The 21,081-nt window shown below is 43.5% G+C and overlaps 1 protein-coding gene across 8 annotated transcripts in view; it reads left to right on the top strand.

Moving 5' to 3' along the window:
- Positions 1 to 21,081, top strand: part of PDE1A (phosphodiesterase 1A) — a 144,397-nt gene that overhangs the window by 94,912 nt on the left and 28,404 nt on the right. For 6 of the 8 annotated variants that reach the window (XM_083409032.1, XM_083409036.1, XM_083409038.1 and 3 more), the window contains exons 2-4: positions 9,737 to 9,850; positions 17,935 to 18,117; positions 19,130 to 19,196. In XM_083409032.1, the coding sequence (XP_083265158.1) occupies positions 9,737 to 9,850; positions 17,935 to 18,117; positions 19,130 to 19,196 (364 nt within the window). Of the gene's footprint in view, positions 1 to 9,736; positions 9,851 to 12,837; positions 12,993 to 17,934; positions 18,118 to 19,129; positions 19,197 to 21,081 lie in introns of those variants that run through there. The other 2 variants (XM_083409039.1, XM_083409035.1) reach the window with 1 other exon arrangement.

Raw genomic sequence — 21,081 nt, 5'->3', positions numbered from 1 at the left:
GCACCAGACTCAATGTGCTAGATCTCTTTAAATCGGGTGGGGGGAACCCCCCCCCCATGTTATGGTACTGGTCAGTTGCTGCTTTATGTAATCCAAATGGTCATTTCCAAACAGAAATGTCTAAACAAAGAATATTGACACAGATGTGAGGGTTAGGAAAGCACAACGTAGCTTCCAAGGGGTATGTGTGTAGGGAATGTCAGGTGAGTAATTTGGAATTATCCTGCATCATTTGTAGCCCAACATGCTGAGAACAACTCTGTAATACATTTGTGTCCTCCCGGAGCCTCAACCTATTTTTTTTTTGCAGTTCTGAGACATGGGGCTGGGTGGGTGGAGTAGGTGGCACACGACCCTCCATCCCTGATGGGCTGCATTAAGTGTGATGAGTCACAAGTTGCAGAAGCCAAGTTTTAATAGATGTTTTCAGAACAAACGGCAGTTTTGTTTGGAAGAGGTTTCTGAGGCTTACGAGGCTTGAACCCTCAGTGACGGTTCATTTGAAATAGTTGTTTTACAGCAGGAGCCGCCCGCCGATTCTTGGGAACCGTGGGCACATTTTCAAACAGGAGAAACCACAATCGCACATCCACAAGCACTCATACACACATCTGGGCCACTAGCAGTGGCATAACGTGGTGATGGGGGCACAGGGACAGCTGCCCTGGGTGCAAATTTGTTAGGGGCGCGAAATTTCAACACCTGGTGCTGCCTCAATACAACCGTGTGCTTCTATCGCTGGGCTCCTTTGAAAAGAGCTTCTCCATGCGAACCAGGAAGTGACATCCCCAGGCAACAGAACGACTCTTCTTTTCTTTTTCTCTAGAATCTTTATTTCTTTTTTAAAGTTTACAAAAAGCAGAAAATAAATTACTCCTTTCACCCACATATACCAAAAAGAAAAACAATACATAAAAGAAAACATGAAAAGAAAAAGAAAAGAAAAAAGAGAAAAAGACAAAGAAAAATATATTTGTCAAATACACAAAATTATTTAAGGAGTGCAAACCATAGTTTGAATATTCTATACCCAAGATTCCTAGAAAGACATTACCTTCATATCCCATCTTTTCTTTTTTTCTTTACCATCACATTCTTTCTATTTCACTAAACTGGTTTGAGTCCCTTATATGTTAATTGGCTTCCCCCTATCTCTTTGCAGTATCCACATTTCTCTTACATTTAAATAATCTGCATTCCATTATTAAAAAAGAAAATTACCTTATATCTGTGAAGTTAGTCTAGGCACAGCCAAGTGTTGTTGTTGGAACCATATTTTGTCATAATTTTTAAAGCAATCCCATTCTTTTTTAACCCTGTCGCCTGAGTGATTTCTTATTAATTCCATCATTTTGGCTAGTTCAAGGTACTCACACAACTTTAATTGCCATTCGTCTTTCGTTGGTGTTAACTCATTTTTCCAGTATTTTGCTATTAACATTCTGGCTGCTGTTGTCGCATAAAGAAACACTCTTTTATTTTCATTTGGGCTGCTTATCATTAAAATGCCTAATAAAAAAGCTTCAGGTTTCTTTAAGAATGTATATTTTAGCATTTTTTTTTAGTTCCTCATAAATCATGTCCCATTTTTTAAAATTTGGGGACAAGTCCATCACATGTGGAATAAGGTTCCTTCATTTTGTTTGCATCTCCAACACAGTTGAATGTGAATGCCTACTTGTTCTGCTTCCCCTTCCTCTCACCCCCTGCGTAGCCCCGGGTGCTACCAACCCATGCTACACCACTGGCCATGAGACATTAGCCTTATAAAAAGCATTTTCACTTTCTACAAGTCTAATTTAGGAGGACAATTTTCCTGGAGGGTTAATCTCTCCTTCCTAGCTGCAATGCCCAGAAAGATCACATACCCCAGCTGTGATGGTGCGTACTTTTAGGTGTGTAGGGAAGCAACACAGCTGGGGATTAGAGGTGTATTTCTTACCTCATCTGCTACATCCCACCCACCAAAATGGTCCCTCCTCCATTGTAATTGTAGCAGAAGGCTTCTTTGCACACATGACCACCTTAGTACATGGCTGAAGTGGGTGCCACGTGCTGAAAGAGTCATGAATTCTTCCTGCATGTCCATTGGAACAAGTGTCAAAGGTTACGTTTCATTTCTTCCTTTGTGCATTTCCCACAAATGAGAGTTAACAGAGGTGTCAACCAGTGTCGACACCACAGTACAAAGGGAGCGAGGCTCTGAAAAACATGTGTATGTATGGTTTCCTCAGATGCCTGGCCTCCAAATCTGACAGCTCTTTCTTTTTAAATGTTGCAGGTGAGTTTTCTTTTCTGTAACAGTGAGCCGCTGACCCCCTGAACTGAAGCGGCATTTCTGCCAGCTTAATTAGCTGTGCTGATAAGAGGAATCATTATGAAACCTTAAAGATGTTCTTGGTGATACTCAGCACACAGATGCTCCCCATGGACTGGCCTTAACCGGCTCCACATGCTGTTCTCGCTGATATGTCAGCTACATTTATTAGCTCAGGAAATGAAAAACACCACCAATGCCCACTTATTTAACCATACATCTTTTGCCCTTCTGTGATTTTTTTGACCTATTCTTAACTGCTCTGGGTTTGGTTTTCTTTTCTTTTCAGCGTTACACTGTGCATTCAGATTATGTCCAGCTCTACTTCATAATGCATTATTGGATAAATATGACGTGCAGCGTAAATTAATAATGCAGAGTCTTCTTCAGTAAAAGAATAAAAGCTTTACTGAGCTAAAATAAACTCATTTGCAATTACAGTGGTACCTCTGGTTACGAACTGAATTCGTTCCGGAGGTCCGTTCTTAACCTGAAACCGTTCTTAACCTGAGGTACCACTTTAGCTAATGGGGCCTCGCCACCAGAGTGCGATTTTTGTTCTCATCCTGAGGTAAAGTTCTTAACCTGAGGTACTACTTCCGTGTTAGCGGAGTCTGTAACCCGAAGTGTTTGTAACCTGAGGTGTTTGTAACCCGAGGTACTACTGTAACAGCATGGTGAACAGAAGATTAAACTAGCTTCAGAGCATACACAGAGTTACTGAGTCACACAGAGTCTCCATTGAGCACAGGCTTCACAGAGTACAGACTCCACCTTACACACACAGAGACATAGACTGAGAGAGACACTGAGTCTGCCTGCAAGCAGATACAATACTTATAGAGTGGCACCTTGGGTTACATACACTTCAGGTTACATACAGCAGGAGACCCCATTAGCTAAAGTGGTGCTTCAGGTTAAGAACAGTTTCAGGTTAAGAACGGACCTCTGGAACGAATTAAGTACTTAACCCGAGGTACCACTGTACAGGGAATGAGTCATCCTCAAGATGAGTCACAATGATTCAGCATGCTAAATGATTCTGCAGCTTTGCAGCATTTCACAACATTTCTAGACTCCTTTACTGCTTCCTTTACTGCTTCTGCTCTCAAATACCTTTGTCACATGACAAAATATGTTTTATGGTCCCTTTTTGGAAGTGGAACAGACACCTTGCACCACAGCCTCAGAACTGGGACTCTATAGCTTCCATCCTGAGATAGCTCAGTCAGTAGAGCATGAGCCTTTTAATCTCAGGGTTGGACTAGGTAACTCTAGTGGTCCCTTCCAATTCTACAACTCTATGTCCCATGGCTGAATGCTTCTCCACCTATCCAAAACTTTCAAGACCTGGCAGGTCAAGATGAGTCCCCTGTTCCTCCCTGCCTAATTCCCGCCACCTTCATCTTCACATCTCATCTCTTAGGCATACTCAAAATATTAAGTAATCATTCATCTCTGTGTGGTTTCTATTTCTCCTTGGGGATAAATTTCGCTCTTGACATCAGCTCGTCCAGTTATCTGATTGGTTGCTCTCACTTGGCAACATTGTGATCTAATGCATGAGCTCAATAGTCAAGATGGTTTAAAACCTTAGAACCTCACTCATATTGCAAAAGTGGGGATGAGACATCCTTAGGGGAGGGAGAGAGGCATTTTTTTTGCCAATCTCCCACCTTTCCCTCTTACTCACTACTATTGCCGCCTCCACCTCTAGATGGGCGAAATATGCAAAGCGCAATGCGTGAGGGTGCCTGAGGTGGATTCAACCATTAGATGACAAATCAGGTTGAAATTGGCTAGTTTTGTGTCCTGATTAGTAATTTATAAAATGTCTTTTCATATATGCAATGCTCGAAGTGTTTATCATAGCTCTACTCTTGTTGGGAAGACATAATGGATTTCATAAAAGGTTTGGTATTTTTGTCCAAGAGGTATTTTTCACTGGTAAAATCTTCAATGTCTATGTGTGTGTGCGCGCAAGCCACCCACTCAAGCTATTGAAAATGCACATACAAAGAAAGATAATTTGTGTCTTCCAGCCAAATGCAAGTGAAAGGCGTTTGTGTACAATTTACCTTGGTGTGATAGATGCAGATATAATGAAATAAGCAGCTCATAAAGAACTTTGTCAGGACATCCATTACTCAAATGGAAATTGAAATCTCAAAGGAACCAAAGAAGCACCACACACATAGTGGACTGTCAACATACCTTATCACAGGCAAGATCAGCATTAAGAAAAGTTAGCTGCATTTTCTGAGCAGATTTTTTAAAAACTTCCCTGAAGATTCCATCGCAGGCTAAATCAAGGGTAATAACTTGGTCTGCTACTGCATAGATCAGTTAAATTACTATTTTTTTTTTTAAAAAAGAGCATGCAATTTTAAAAACTTTCCAAAACACAGCTTTTTCCAAACTAAAAACAACAAATTTATCTGGGGCTAGAGACGGATGGTATGTACTACTGCCACTCAAGTCTGAAAAGGCATGTTGGAGGCAGAATTGTAAAAGTGTTTTCTCATAAATGGATCTACAGTAATAACCAGTATGGTCCTAAAAGAAGGATGGAGATGAATTGCTCATCTTGTACCAATTTCGCCAACGAGCCCTTGGAATCTGGTTGACTATACAGCTGGGCAAGGCTTTGCAATGGGTATCCAGGGCACCACTTGGCAGAATGAACAGAACATGACAGGGCTTGTTTATCACATGTTGAAGTAAGTGAAGTAATACTTCCAATGAGATCTCAGAAGGTCATCAAAAGCAGAATCTAAAACTGTCCAGCTGCTCCAGTGGGTTGAAACAAACTTACCTCTGGACAAGGACTGCAGTGCTCTCAGTCAGTGTTTTGCATGCACGAACCCATTGCAGCGCAAAGCATTACAGTGGTACCTCGGGTTAACAGTGGCATAGTGTGGGTTGTCAGCACCCGGGGCAAGGCAAGTAATTTGCGCCCCCTAACCCGTGGATTTGTGCCCCCTAATCCTAACCCCCAGATGTTGCGGCCGGTGCGGCCGGACCCCCTGCACCCCCCACGCTATGCCACTGCGGGTTAAGAACTTAATTCGTTCTGGAGGACCGTTCTTAACCTGAAATTGTTCTTAACCTGAAGCACCACTTTAGCTAATGGGGCCTCCAGCTGCCACTGCGCCGCCGGAGCACGATTTCTGTTCTCATCCTGAAGCAAAATTCTTAACCCGAAGCACTATTACTGGGTTAGTGGAGTCTATAACCTGAGTATGTAACCCGAAGTACCACTGTATACGTCACCCAGAGTTGAGCAATCAGATATCAAGTGTACAGGAATGTGGGAACTGGCCCAGTCCATAAATTGCAAGTCCGAGCACAATTCAAAGGGTTGGTGCTGACCTTTAAAGCCCTAAATGGCCTCAGTCCAGTATACTTGAAGGAGCGTCTCCACCTCCATCGTTCAGCCTGGACACTGAGGTCCAGCGCCGAGGGCCTTCTGGCAGTTCCCTCGCTACAAAAAGCCAAGTTACAGGGAACCAGGCAGAGGGCCTTCTCGGTAGTGGCACCCGCCCTGTGGAACGCCCTCCCACCAGATGTCAAACAGAAAAATAACTACCAAACTTTTAGAAGACATCTGAAGGCAGCCCTGTTTAGGGAAACTTTTGATGTTTAATAGGTTACTGTATTTTAGTGTTTTATTGGAAGCTGCCCAGAGTGGCTGGGGAAACCCAGCCAGATGGGCGGGGTATAAATAATAAATTATTATTTTTATTATTATTATTCCAAAGAATAAAACAAAATTGGGATTAAGGGGTTTTATCAGGACAGTGGAGGGCATGCGTCATAGGTGCCAATTCCATGGGGTCCTGGATGCCCAAGAACCCACAAAATTCCCCATGTAGGTGCATGGTCGCAGGGCTAAACTGGCACCCTTGGCACTGTGTGCTGTGTCCTACACAGGGTGGGGCACAACAATGGGGGGGGGGTCCAAGGAGGGTCAGTTGTAGAAGAGTGAGAAATGTCCCTATTTTCATCTGTGGAATGTCAGAGGGCATGGAATAGGACCGGGCTGATCTTATTATTGCTTCAATATTCCTTGGGTGTTCGAAAGTGTATAACCCATAGCTGTCAACTGTCCCTTATTTGGCGGGAAAGTTCCTTATTGCTTCAATATTCCTTGGGTGTTTGAAAGCGTATAACCCATAGCTGTCAACCGTCCCTTATTTGGCGGATAAGTCCCGCTGCTGTACCTTATTGATGATGTCCCTTAAATTCCCTGGGTTTCAAAGGAAGCAGCTCCTCTCCCTCCCTCCCTGCCGGCCAGGGAGGAGGGAGGCTCCAACTGTGTTGCTTGGCTGCGCTGCTCACCCAATAAGGAGTCTAAGAATGACTGGGGGGGTGGAGCTTGCATGCCTTGTGCCGATCAAATCGGCTGCGTTGCTGGGGACCTGCCATTGCTCAGCGCTTCCCAGCGGAGAGGTGACGGTGGTTTTCCTTGCTGCATCCCCTTTGCCGGGTTGCTGCGCTGTGGGAACCACCCTTGAGGCTTCGTTTGGCTGCTGGCTGGGCTTTCTGCCTTTGGCTCAGAGGGGCTCAGAAGTTGAACATACCTGTGCTCGCAAAACGCCTTATTTTGGCTGCTGATCCCTTATTTTCGAGGCTGCTGGTCCCTTATTTTCAAATCTGTAAGTTGACAGCTATGGTATAACCCCTAATGGCAACCTCCATTTGCCACTCTCTGTCTTTAAGTAAATGCGAAGAGCCAGAATGGATCGATGTTGTTTTGCAAGCAGCATTCAAAAGGGCAGTTGCTCTAGAAGTAGTAGCCTTTGGCCTTTGCACTAATCAACACGCAGAAAATGACACCGGGGCACCTCGTGCTGTGGTACTTCAAACGTTCAGCAGAAGTTGGGAAAGGTTTGCGTAGCTTTTTCGTATTGCATTTATTAAGTGTAATCGAGCTTGATCAAATATTGAGCACAGGTCTAACGAAATCCTTGAGGATGTACCTTGGGGCCTCATTATTTTCAATTAATTATCATTTTATAGGTAGGCTCTGAACTATGCCTAGGGGAGTGTACCAGCACAGCTTAATTCTTCACACAGGAGGAAGAAATGTGTAAAACTAATTTTCTCAAAGGAAATTAAATGGCCACTAAAGCTGAATCTCATTTAAAATGTATCTCTTTTGCCCAGAGCTTGTACACGATTAGAAGTTGAGCACGATCACAGATGTAGTCTTAAGAGTATTAACGAAATCACATTAAAAGTGATACTGGCCTTTTTCTTTCTTTCTTTTACTCTGAAAATCATTCCTCCCTTGCCCTGTTGTGCTTTAAAGCAAAAATCCTGGACTGCATTTTAGTTTGGGCGAGTGGGAAATGAAGAAGAAAAACCTTTATGGGTTAGGAATCATGTTTGTTCTAGAGGTTAGCATAAACAGCTTAGTACAGGCTTCCCTGAAATTAGGTCTCCAGCTGGTTTTGGACTATGATTCCCATCATCCCTCACCACTGGTCCTGCTAGCTAGGAATGATGGGAGTTGTAGTCCAAAAACAGCTGGAGACCCAAGTTTAGAAAATTTGGTTTAGTAAAAGGAAACTATGGTTGGTGGATGTTTCCACTGTTTAATGTGAACTTTAATTCATATTACTGTTTGCATGGTGATATTTGTCTCCTGTGTAAATGCAATATCACTTTCACTTTTGTCTGTGTGATTTATGATCGAGCATATCCTTTTCTGGGACGCGGGTGGCGCTGTGGGTAAAACCTCAGCGCCTAGGACTTGCCGATCGCATGGTCGGTGCTTCGAATCCCTGCGGCGGGGTGCGCTCCCGTCGCTTGGTCCCAGCGCCTGCCAACCTAGCAGTTCGAAAGCACCCCCGGGTGCAAGTAGATAAATAGGGACCGCTTACCAGCGGGAAGGTAAACGGCGTTCCGTGTGCTGCGCTGGCTCGCCAGATGCAGCGATGTCACGCTGGCCACGTGACCCGGAAGTGTCTTCGGACAGCGCTGGCCCCTGGCCTCTTAAGTGAGATGGGCGCACAACCCTAGAGTCTGGCAAGACTGGCCCGTACGGGCAGGGGTACCTTTACCTTTACCTTTACCTATATCCTTTTCTGTTTCCACTAGTTCAGTCACAAGGTATCCTGCCCTGCCCACCCCATGACACATGATTATTCCTCAAAAGCAGGATGGGAAATTTGTCTCTTTCTGGATGTCATTGGACTACAACTCCCATAATGCCTGACTGCTGCTGGCAATGCTAGCTGTGATTGGTGAGAGTTGTGGTCAAACAGCACTTGGAAGGCCACGAATTCCCTCTTCTAATTAAGTGCATGCATTGTTTATATCTAGCTACTTGGAGGGGCTAAAACTAATGATCACAAATAGCCTGAAAACATGCTGCTTTATTTCAATTTCATATTGACTACATCCTAAGCCTTTGAATTCTACCAGGTAAATAGAGTTGCCAGACACTGACAGCAGCAGCAGGGGTTGGAGAGGGGAAAAAATCCCTTCAAGAATTGATGGCATACTTAATTTATTTATGATAATTTATAGACCAAAACCAAAAAGGTTCCAAATGTTTTTCACTAGTGCAAATTGCAAGCGCACATGAATTCATATATCCCATATGGTGCAGTTTGACTTGTGGCGAGGATCAAGGGTGAGAATTAAAGTCTAAAAAAACCCAAATTTGACATCCACAAGTCTGATGATGCCTTCCAAAGCACAGGCAGGAGTTCCTATTCCTTTGGATATAGTCTGTGTGCATTTTCATTGAAATGAATGAAGTCTTCATACATGTAGTGGAGCTCCAAGTGTACAATGGAGTATACTTGGGGCCTGCATTCTGGGTAAAATTATGTCAGCCTGGATAGCTCAATTGGTTAGAGCATGGTGCTGATAATGCCAAGGTTGCAGGTTCAATTCCCCATATGGGACAACTGCATATTCTGGCATTGCAGGGTGTTAGACTAGGACTGGGTGATCCTTAGGGTCCCTTCCAGTTTTATGTCTAGGATTTTGGTATATGAGGTAGTATTGAACTAAGTTTTACTCACAGTAGACCCACTGAAATTAATGGACCTAAGCTATGCTTCCGATTTGACACACACCACTTCTCTGCTGCCCCTGTGTGTTTCCCATGCATCATATAAATATTGGAGACCTCACATTTCTTTTCCCTTTGGGGTCACACTTCTTTGTTGTGGTTCCCCTGCATCGAGCTGTCAGATCGACGACTGCAGAGGCACTTGAAGCATTGCTTGATAGCACTGGATGTCTGAACCACTAAAGTTCAGTAATTTTAATGGGTGTAAAACTTAGTCGAATAACACCCATTGTCAGAAACCACCTTCCACAGAAGATGAAGGAATATACTGTTTTGGAAAGGACAACTAGTTTTGCCTTGAATAATCTCAGTTTTTTGTTTTTTTACAGATTAAGATGTTTGGTGAAGCAGCTGGAGAAAGGTGACGTTAATGTGGTCGATTTGAAGAAGAATATTGAATATGCTGCATCTGTCCTGGAGGCTGTATACATTGACGAAACAAGGTAGGTCTACAGAACTTGGGGCAATTGACAGAATCTGGCTGGATCTATTTGTCTAGCTCTCCATTCATCCTACCACCTGTCTATTGGAAGGACTTCTCTGAGTTACATCACATGTGCACAAGTCACGACTAAAATAAGATGGTAATGTAACCCCTTAGGCCAGCATCCATTTTGGAGATAATGTAGGTGCATTGCTTTGAACACTAAAAAGGAGGTCAGTTCTAAATTCGCCCCGCAAGACGAATGCCTCACAAGACGGAAAACCCGCTAGATGAAAGGGTTTTCCGTTTTGGAGGTGCTTCGCAAAACGAATTTGCTATGGGCTTGCTTTGCAAGACGAAAATCTCTTGCGATTCCTGGGGTTTTTTCCCCCTTTTCCCAAGCCCCTAAGCCGCTTAACAGCTGTTCGCTAAGCCGCTTAACAGCTGATCTAAGCCTCTTATCAGCTGATCTAAGCCGCAAATAGCCTTTTAGCAGCTAATCCGCTAATCCCTTAAGCCTTTAATAGCCGCTAATAGCCGCTAAACCGCTAATAGCGCTAATAGCGCTAATCCGCTAATGGGCTTGCTTCGCAAGACGAAAAAAGCCGCAAGACGAAGAGACTCCCGGAACGGATTCGTTTCGTCTTGCGAGGCACCACTGTATTTGAATTATTTTTCTGAGTTCAGAATCCAGAATGTCCTTAACCATGTTGAATGCTGCCTTTTTGTGATCTTTATTCTCAGTTCAATAGAATTAGATGTTTTTGGGAACAGAAGGTGCTCAATGTTGTTCAATTACTCTGACCGTTAGAACTTGTCTCTCAGTACATCTGTGATTAATTAGCTTTTTGTATGGCTACACATGCAGAAAGTCTTTTCTTTTTTCATCCCAAGCCTTGTACATACAGTACTTGATTTAGTTTCACAGCTAATTTCATGCGTCTCATTTTTACTGTTAGAAATAATGTTTAGGGTAGCCATGTCAATGAAACTGTATCTAGTGTAAGACCAATTTCCAGCGTGTTTACCTAAGTTTTACATTTCACAGTCTTGGCTTTCTCAACATTTTTGTATCGAATGGAATGTTCTCCCAAGTGTGGCTGCCAAAACGTCTTTAGGATCACTTGGATTTGGAGTATGTGATTGGTCCTATTTCCTTATTAAATTTAAGGTCTGGTGTTTTCATAATTCCAGGAAGCCAGCCAACCTTGTAGTATAGTAAGTGTGATACGTGTGATTTGTATGGCTTTCTTGTTTATTATATGCGCATGCTAAACATGATACATTTGGAGTTAATAAATAAGAGAACAAGAGGAACAACCTGCCTGTGATTTCCTGTAACCTCTGCTGAGAAATGAAAATTAATAGAAAAGGAGCAGATGCCATTATCCAACAATTCTGCATTATACACAGATTTCTGTGCTCTTGTCCAAGTCAAATTATTTTTCATTGCCTATAGCTGTTCTGTTTGCACCAGTGCTGTTGTTGTTGTTGCTGTTGTTACATTATGAGTTGGGGGGTGAGTCTGGACGGACCCTGAGTCCCCTCTTAACCTTCCATCCTGTACCTTCAGTCTACTAGTCTTTCTCAACCTGTGGGTCCCCAGATGTTATTGAACTACAACTCCCATCACCCCTAGCTAGCAAGGCCAGAGCTCAGGGATGATGGGAGTTGTAGTCCAGCAACATCTGGGGACCCACAGGTTGAGAACCGCTGGCTCTAGTCCCATTGTCAAAATAAGGTTTTAGCTGACCAGTTAACTGCTCATCAACATCTCAAAGAATGAGATTAGTGATGGTGCTTTTAGGAAAGGGAATAAGCTCCCCTCCTTTCCTTCACTGAGCTGCTAGCTGCTATGTAGGGGAACAATAGCCAGAATGGTGCATGGGAGCTGGAAGGAGACAGAGACATGCTCTGTGCTGGATCTAAAGCTGTTGTGAATTGAGAAACAAGACCTCGTGAGGTGTTAATGTCATGAGCTCCCTTCCCATCCTATGCTATATGTGTAAATAAAACCATATTGACTCTAAAGACACCACAGTTTTCAACTGACCTTCACTCAAACAAAACTGAACCCTGGAAAAGCACTCAGAAGCAAGGGTGCCAACTTGAATAAAATATAGGAGGGGGGCATGCATAATCAATCACATGACATGGCACACAAGCATCATTTGAATGAGAATTCCCCTCAACTTTGGGGGGCCCTGGCACCCTCAAATATTTGGGGGTGGCAGCAAAGGGACCTCGGCTCCTAAGATTTTGTTCCTGTGCTTGGAACTCCTAGAGTCTCTCACCACTCAGAGATTGAAGCGGTGTGTAACATAACTATTACTATTAGGTAAAGGTAAAGAGACCTCTGACCATTAGGTCCAGTTGTGGCCGACTCTGGGGTTGCGGCGCTCATCTCGCTTTATTGGCTGAGGGAGCTGGCGTACAGTGACTAAGCCGCTTCTGGTGAACCAGAGCAGTGCATGGAAATGCCATTTACCTTCCTGCAGGAGCGGTACCTATTTATCTACTTGCACTTTGACGTGCTTTTGAACTGCTAGGTTGGCAGGAGCAGGGACTGAGCAACGGGAGCTCACCCCGTCGCGGGGATTCGAACCGCTGACCTTCTGATCGGCAAGTTCTAGGCTCTATGGTTTAACCCACAGTGCCACCCGCGTCTCCAACTATTACTGTTATTTATATTCATATTATTACATCTAGATCTTACCTTTCACTCGAGGAGTTCCAGGTGACATATAAGCTTGGGCTCTCCCCTTCCTGTTTATCCCTGTGAGGTAGATTAGGTTGAGAGACTGTGACAGGCCCAAGGTGATCCTCAACACCAAGTGAGTAATTTGATCCTTGATTTCCCAAATCCTGGCCCATTATTCTAATATACCATACTAACTGTGGGAGGGGCACATGGGGCCGCTCCTCCTTTAGGTGGGCAGAATCAGCTGTAGGGGACATGATCCTGTCACTCTTCTGGCAGGCAGGGTCAACATGAGGTCACAATGGCCAGCCTTTCTTCTTTATCTGCATGGGGGCAACACCGGTTGGCCCCCTCACCCCAACTGATTCAAGCAGCCACCTGTGTGTACTATGTGCCTTTCTGTAAGATACTGCCGCAAGCTGAAAAATGAAGCCATTGCCAAAATAAGTTTCTTACTGTGGTGAGTATATGTAGCGGGATGTTGTAGCTTCATGACAGAGCAGAGATTTAAACCTGGGTCTCCCAGATCCCAGTTGAGCACTCTGCACAATATAATTATTTCTAGGCAGAAACTCCAGTGCATGAAATGGCTTCACTGATTCTCCCCGAGAAACATCCATCTTCTAAATATTAAAATACTTCTGAATTTATTTAAGAATTGAGGGAGCATGGAAGAATGACAGATTTCTCACCTCATAGAAACATTCCCTATGAAATAACTGGCTTTGCAAAGTCATATTCATGCATTTCCTGCTTGGAACATTGAGCAGTAGATAATTCACGTTGCACTTCTGAAACTTTTAGTCTCAAAGATGTGCTTCCAGATCATGCGGTTCAGAATGCTCAGAATGTACTTTGATTAAGCAGCACCCCAGATCTTTTTAATATAGCCGGATACCAAAATGGATCATTCAGACTTGCTTGCAAAGTTCCCACTGTCCCTCCTCTGCTTCTTCATTCTTCTAAAGCATCTGCTGTATTACCACAAATGGGAACTGTTAAAATATTCCCCAAAATTCAAGGAGAACATTCAAATGAAACATTTTACACAGTTCCGCCAGCCTAGCGCTTCGATGCATTTGGGGAGCACTTGCCTAGGTAAATCCCTGGCCTGTGTCACAAGAGTTAAATTTTCAGGAGTCCCCAGCTAGCAAAATAAGAATGGGTAACAATTGGCTAGTCCAGACCCCATTATGTGTTTAATATGTGTGTTTCCCACTTGCCTAGAAAGTAATAGCTTTTAGTGGGAAAATCAATAAGGCCTGATTGTATTTTTCCTGTTACTGAAGGTTGGGGGAGGAAGCAGATATGAAATGCATTTGATTCAAAGTAATTCCAAACTTTAAATTATGTTTCTTTGATCGGAAACTTCACATTTAAAATTTGAAACTGTAGCATACCCTCCAACATTTCTCTAATGAAAATAGGGACATCCTATTCAATAGTAGTAGTAGTAGTAGTAGTAGTAGTAATAGTAGTAGTATACTCCACCCATCTGACTGGATTGCCCCAGCGACTCTGGGCAGCTTCCAACATATATAAAAACATAATAAAACATTAAACAATAGTTCTCCAATGAAATTAGGAACATCCTACCACATGCTCCAACATTGCTCTGGTGAAAATAGGGACGTCCTAAGGGAAAGCGGGATATTCTGTTTAGGGAAGCTTTTAATGTTTGCTGCATTACTGTATTATAATATTTTGTTGGAAGCCGCCCAGAGTGGCTGGGGAAGCCCAGCCAGATGGGTGGGGTATAAATAATAAATTATTATTATTATTATTATTATTATTATTATTATTATTATTATTATTATTATTTAGAAACCAGGATGGCATCTGTAAATCCAGGACTGTCCCTGGAAAATAGGGACACTTGGAGGGTCTGTGCTGTAGCCATCATTTGTATCTTAATGCTGCATGGGAGGTTATTCTGACCAGCTGCATACAAGAAGAACACAGATCTGGAGCTGAGAATGTTGCTGGCCTGGAGCTGGGGCTGCTGGGCACCTGTATATCCCAAAGTGCGGGATTTTAACACATTTCTGTAAAGAATGAGAGAAGCCTATCATGAAACCCCCTAAAAGCAGGGGTGGCAAACCTGTGGACCTCCCACAGGTTGCAGGACTCCAACTCCCATCAGCCCCAGCCAGCACAACCCAATGGCCTGAGGTTATGGGTGTCGTAGTCGATCAACCTCTGCAAAAGCCACAGGCTTCCTACTTCCCACTACATTACTGTAGTAAAGAAAAAGCGTTTTGCATTCGTTGTAAACATGCAGCACCAGATGGCGCTGTAGAGCAAAAAAAATTTCTTTGTGATATTCCATAGCACTTTTTCTTTTTCTGTTATAATCAGTGGCAGAGCTTCATGCTCCGGCACTGGGGGCGGAAAGCAGATGGGGGTGGGGCTGGCGCATGTCCTGGGGGCAGGGGGCGTCACCCAAAGGGGTGGGGCACACGTTCTGGGGCGGCACGTGCCGCCTGCAGGGGCAGGGCGCCCAGCACGAGTGGGGGGGGGCAGCCGCGATGGAACCCCACCGGGATTGCGCTGCCGGGGGTGGTGTGCTCCCCCCCGTCCCCTCTTCCTCCGCCAGTGGTTATAATGATTTAATGTCTGACTCCTTTATAGAGTGCCCCCCCGTCCCGGTGTGTAGATCCATACAAAATCGTGTTTATTAGGAGAAATTGACACTGAAATGCTAAAGAATTTTCACGAGGATGTCCCCCCCCCCCGAATTGCTGTAGAAATGTAGAAAATGTAGAATTTAAGATTAGAAAAAGGAGAAACCGAGAGAACTGAAATGGACAAATCCTGTGGTTAAGAGCCAGCTAGGTTTGAAGTCAGACAAGTCAACTACTGTGGCTTGTTGAGGATATGCAGAGATGGGCCAAGATGTTTTAATGCCTGGTGAAGAATTGTGTCCCTAATCATTTGTGTGTACACTGATGCATAACAATTAAATACATTAATGATATGTTGCCTGCTATTTGCATTTTACCATGTGCCACCTGAGGCCAGCTGCTTCACCAGTCTGCCTCCAAGGCCCTGCCATAATTAGCAATAATAGAGGGGTTGCCTGCAGTGTCCGCTGAAGAGAAGGCAGAGGTCTTTAAGTCACTTCCAGCACTTCACAGCATGCATTTGATGTAACTGAATTTCCAGGAAACAAATAACACCTTGGAATTAGATTTTCTCTTGACCTTTCGCTTGAATTACTACTGAGGTCTCATTAGGCACAAATTTGTCACAAAGAGAAGAGGAAGATCACAAACAGAAAAAAGAAAAAGAGGAAGATGAAAAAGAAGAAGATGAATAAGCTAAAAGAAGTTCTTCCCCTTTTTATGCTCAGACATTTCCATGACAGCCTCCGCCAACCAGGCGCCCTACAGATTTTTAGGACTATGGTGACATCCTCACCATATCTTGAAACATTTAAAACATATGACTTCACTCAAGGAATCTTGGCAACTGCTGTTTCTACCACACAGAGCTACAGTCCACAGCAGTGAAATATACTCGGAGTTGAGAGTGGATTTCATGCTCTATATTCAGCTCATAGTGTTGAAGAGGAATGAATGTTCCCCCAGAATGTCTGCTTTATATACATTATTTACAACAATGGGCCCCACGTGATTGGATAATTCCGGGATTCTCCTGTAGGCCAATCAGGTTGCGGATTCACTTCCACCTGAAGCTGGATTGGGTGGCTCCTGTGGACCAATCCTATTGTTCTAGGGCCAATCAGACTGCTGCATTCTGAATAATATTGTTCTAGGACCAATCAGACTGCTGCATTTTGGATCCTATTCAACTCAGTACATAACAGCACCCTTAACAAACTGTGATTCCTAGGATTCTTGGGGGTGGAGGGAGTCGCCCCCAAGAGTGCCTTAAAGGGTGGCCTTTAAATGTATGGTGTGGGTGAGCACTATGACCCTCTTAACTCCCTCCCAGTATGGCCATGCTGGCTGAAGTATGGTGAAGTATGTTCCACCACAGGTAGAAAGTCCGTCCGTCCCCCCCCCCCCAATATATGGGCAAGATACTCATAAAAGTAGCCCTCAAAAACACAACTGAAGTAGTCTTAATTTGGTTGTGATCCTCTGACCAGTGCCTTAGATTATTTCCTCCTTGCCCGCCTCCTATTTTGTAGCCGATCATTCCATTATCATAACAGCAAAGTCCTTCAAATATTATTTCCCATTTGCTAGCTGAAGTGCTCCTGAGCTGCTCCTTCTCCCAAGCAGAAGTGCGCCTTCGAGAGCAAACAATGTTGGAGAAAGGCAAAGTAATCAGTTCTTCAAGCTGAGAAGAGAGTCAGGGCAGCTCTTCATACCCACTTCATTATTCATTTCCTGGAGTAGATGATGGAACATCAGCAAAGTATATAATGGAACGAATATAACAGAATACCAAAGGAAACCCTCTTGAAACTTAAAATGAGTATGCAAGATTATCAACGAGGATTGTAATGTTTGTTATTTATCGGGCTGAAGATGGTCTGGGGTGCTGATAAAGTTGTTTTTGATATTTGGGGATACGCTGCTGATAAGATTTTGATCTTCATCAGTCAGCTGCTTAATTTTTCCATTTAATTATGGCCTAGGTCATAATGATGGTGATCTTATTGTATTCTATTAAGCCCCTTTAAGGCATTCTTAAGTGGGGATGCACTGTTGTGCTGAGGTGTTTATAGCAGGGTTCCCATAAACTGACCAGTCTGGGAGAGACTCTTTTGAGGAAGGAAGAACTCCCAAAACCCAGTTAAGAAAGGGGGGTTGTGAGCCCTTAAGACTATTACTGAAAGTTAGGAGTTGGATTTGTTAAGGGGTGGGTAGAAGCGGCTTAGTCATGCTGGCCACATGACCCGGAAGCTGTACGCTGGCTTCCTCCGCCAATAAAGCGAGATGAGCGCCACAACCCCAGAGTCAGTCACGACTGGACCTAATGGTCAGGGGTCCCTTTACCTTTACCTTACCTGAAGGAAAGTGCCGCCTCAGAAAGGGAACAAACTAAAAAGCCGAAACCTCTGTGAAACAAATTCAGCAAACTAGCTTATTAATTCTGAAATAACCTAAGTTTCTCCACTTGTATTATAATACCTTGTTTTAAAATAAATCTTTATTGTCATTTAAAAAAACAAAACAAAAAACTGGCCAGTCTGAAAACAGGATATGGGACTAGGTAGGCCTTTGGCCTGATCCACTAGACGTCTTTTTATGTTCTTTTCTTCACCACAATCCAGAATTATGGAATACTGCATTTAACTGCTGCGGGTTGGGTTTAGCTAAGGTTGGGTTGAGCTAAGAGCTTTGAGCGCCTGATCCATATTTTCCTCTTCCTATTCTGAAGTCTGCAGATCTTCTATACTGATTCATGCACCCGATATATATTTACAGGAGACTCTTGGATACAGAGGATGAGCTGTCGGATATCCAGTCAGATGCAGTCCCGCTGGAAGTACGGGATTGGTTGGCGTCCACCTTCACGAGGAAAATGGGGATGACCAAAAGGAGGCCAGAGGAGAAACCAAAGTTTCGAAGCATTGTGCATGCTGTACAAGCAGGGATTTTTGTAGAAAGGTGAGTTTTGGCTTTATAAGAACAAGGAGGATGTGGCATAGCTCAGTGGTAGAGCATCTGACTTGAGTATGAAAGACCCCTTTGGCATCTCTGAACAGACTAGTAAAGTCTTCCCCAAAAAACCCTTAAGAGAGTCTGCCAGCAGACAACACTGAGCTTGATTGATCAGTGGTCTGTCTTATGTTCCTAAACCGTAATAAGCCATAGTTTGGCTTACCATGATATGCACACCAAGCCATTGTTAAGCTTGTAGCATCTTACATTTCTTTTCTTCATGGGTGGGTTGGCTCATTTGTTTTAGTCCTCTTTGTAACGATCATTTGAAGACAGGTCTGAAATCTTGATAAGTGCTAAGACGGAACATTAAAATTCTTTATATAGACTAGAAACTTAATGTTCCGCCTTTGCACTTAGCAAGATTTCAGATCTGTCTTCAAAAGTTGTTTCCCATATGCGAAGACCACAGCAGGGTTTGAAGTGTAAGAAAAAAGCAGAATATATTAAGAAACTTGTTAGAGAAGGTGGAATTGGATACAACGAAACTTTAAAATGTAATTGTATATAAATTGAGTTATAAACATTGATGTTGGGTGAGTGGGAATTGTTTTGTTGAATAGGAATAAAATTGTTCAGTAATAAATGTAACTTATGAAAAAATGTTTTTTGTTTTTTTAAAAGACAGAACATTAAAATTCTGTTTCACCTCCCATTGGCCAAGAAAGTGTTATCTTAAAAACAGAAAAGCATGTGGCACTATTGAAAGGGCATTGGCATAAAATGCAGAGATCAGATATAAATATCAATAAATTCTATTGTAAGTTGGCTTATGCCTTCCCTTGCTTTTGGGAGCAAACATTTTTGGCTCCCATCTTTCACAAGATTTTAAGGGTCTTTTTATATCGAATTTCAAACTTCAAATTGCAAGGGGAACTTTTCCAGAACTGCTCCCAAAGCATAAACACATCACCATTAGTTTTCAGGTGCTGTTTCATTTACGCTTCTTTTCTTCTAGAATGTATCGAAAGACCTCTAGCATGGTCGGCTTGGCCTATCCAGCTGAAGTGATGTTAGCTTTTAAGGTGAGATCAGTTTGTGGACTTTACTACAAAGTAGGGATTTGGGAGAAATTCAGTGCAGTTTCAGAAAGTGCAAATTTGGTCGGTTTGCCTTTAAATGCACACATACCAAAACAACCACGTGCCAAAATGCACACTTCCCCAAATTTTGCAATGAATTTCTACAGCCAGGTAATATGCACCAAAAAATATACTAGCACAAGCTGTGATTGCAACTGCAGGTGTAAGTGAAAGCAACATACAAATATTTGCTATAAGAGAAAATGTTGCTTTGGGCAGCACAAGCAATTTGGCCTTCCAGACTGAACGATCCCACTCTCCACCCCACACGTGCTGTCAGGAGCTCGTTCTACACTCGAGTAGGACCCTGGCAGAGAGATACATGCCTGACTGGTATGTTCTCTCCCTCCTTGTCTTTCGTTCGGGAGCTTCAAAAGCTTTATCCAGCCCGAACATCACATCGACTGATGCCAACAGACACCGGCACACTTAGGGATCTGCAGAGCCTTTGCAGCTTGGGTAACAGACCTCAGCAACTCAGCATTTTGGCTAATCTACTTTATTTACATATAAACACACACAGAGCGCTGCAGCATGGCTCCGTCTCTCTCTAGCATCAGCAGCAAAGAGAAAAAACGAAGAACAATAGTCCCACTTCATGGAACACAGTAACGCAAACCTCCTGTCTCCATCACTTCCCACTCTGTGGAGTCAAAACATACACCGTCATGTGATAGACAAAAATCCCATGACTGCAATCATGGAGCAGGAATTCTAACACGTGCTGTTTGGGAAGCCCCATTGCTCAAACAGAAGTCCTTGTGATGGGGCTCGAGGAGCTGGATCCCACCCATATATTCTAGCTACTGGAATATAGTACAACCAGCCCCAACCAGGTGTCCTCCAAGTGTTGTTGCACTACAGTTTCCCACATTACTGACCAATGGCCATGCTGCCTTGAGCTTGACCCCTTGCTTGAGTGAACCATTTCCTAAGCTTTTCAGTATCAAATACACACGCAAGGAAATGTTTTTCCACTTTCACAAAAGGTTTGTGATTGTATGGCTTCTTCCGCTTAGTTGAAATTTAGGTATTATTGGAATGGTAAGATGTATCTGTTTTGAGAGGCAATCATTGCTATTGTTTCAGTAATAATAATAATTATTTATTTATACCCCCGCCCATCTGGCTGGGTTTCCCCAGCCGCTCTGGGCGGCTCCCAGCAGAATATTAAAAACACAATAAAGCATCAAACATTGAAAAGTTCTCTAAACAGGGCTGCCTTCAGATGTCTTCTAAAAGTCAGATAGTTGTTTATTTCCTTGACATCTGATGGGAGGGTGTTCCAAAGGGTGGGTGCCACCACCGAGAAGGCCCTCTACCTAGTTCCCTGTAACTTGGCTTCTCGCAGTGAGGGAACTGCCAGAAGACCCTCAGAGCTGGACCTCAGTGTCTGGGCTGAACGATGGGGGTGGAGACGCTCCTTTAGGTGTTCTTTTTCAGCAAGGCTACCCCCACCCTGTGATTCCTTCTAACTTGAAGTGGTAGCTTATATGCAGAAAGGTTTCGAGATGAGGATGTTTTTCAAATAAACAGTCCCAAAATCTATATTATGAGGAATCACTGTCTAGCAAGAGTCCTTTGCCACACGCATTTTGGTTTTCAGCCCAGAGCAAGTTGGGGACTGCAAGAGACTAAAGACCTGCGGTGAGAACATTTCTGGTGCCAATATGATTCCCTGACAATTATGGGATGTCAGGGTAACAGGTTATTGAGTGCAAATTACTTCATAAACAATGTTGAACATGATCCAGCCAGATCTGAGCACGTTTAAGACCGAGCACTTAAAACTCAAAACCTCAGTGCCATTGGCCATGTCTAGGAAGGA

This window comes from Podarcis tiliguerta, assembly GCF_965153285.1.
Source record: "Podarcis tiliguerta genome assembly, chromosome: 1".
Lineage (NCBI taxonomy): Eukaryota > Metazoa > Chordata > Lepidosauria > Squamata > Lacertidae > Podarcis > Podarcis tiliguerta.
This window is presented reverse-complemented; position numbering and strand designations above follow the sequence as displayed.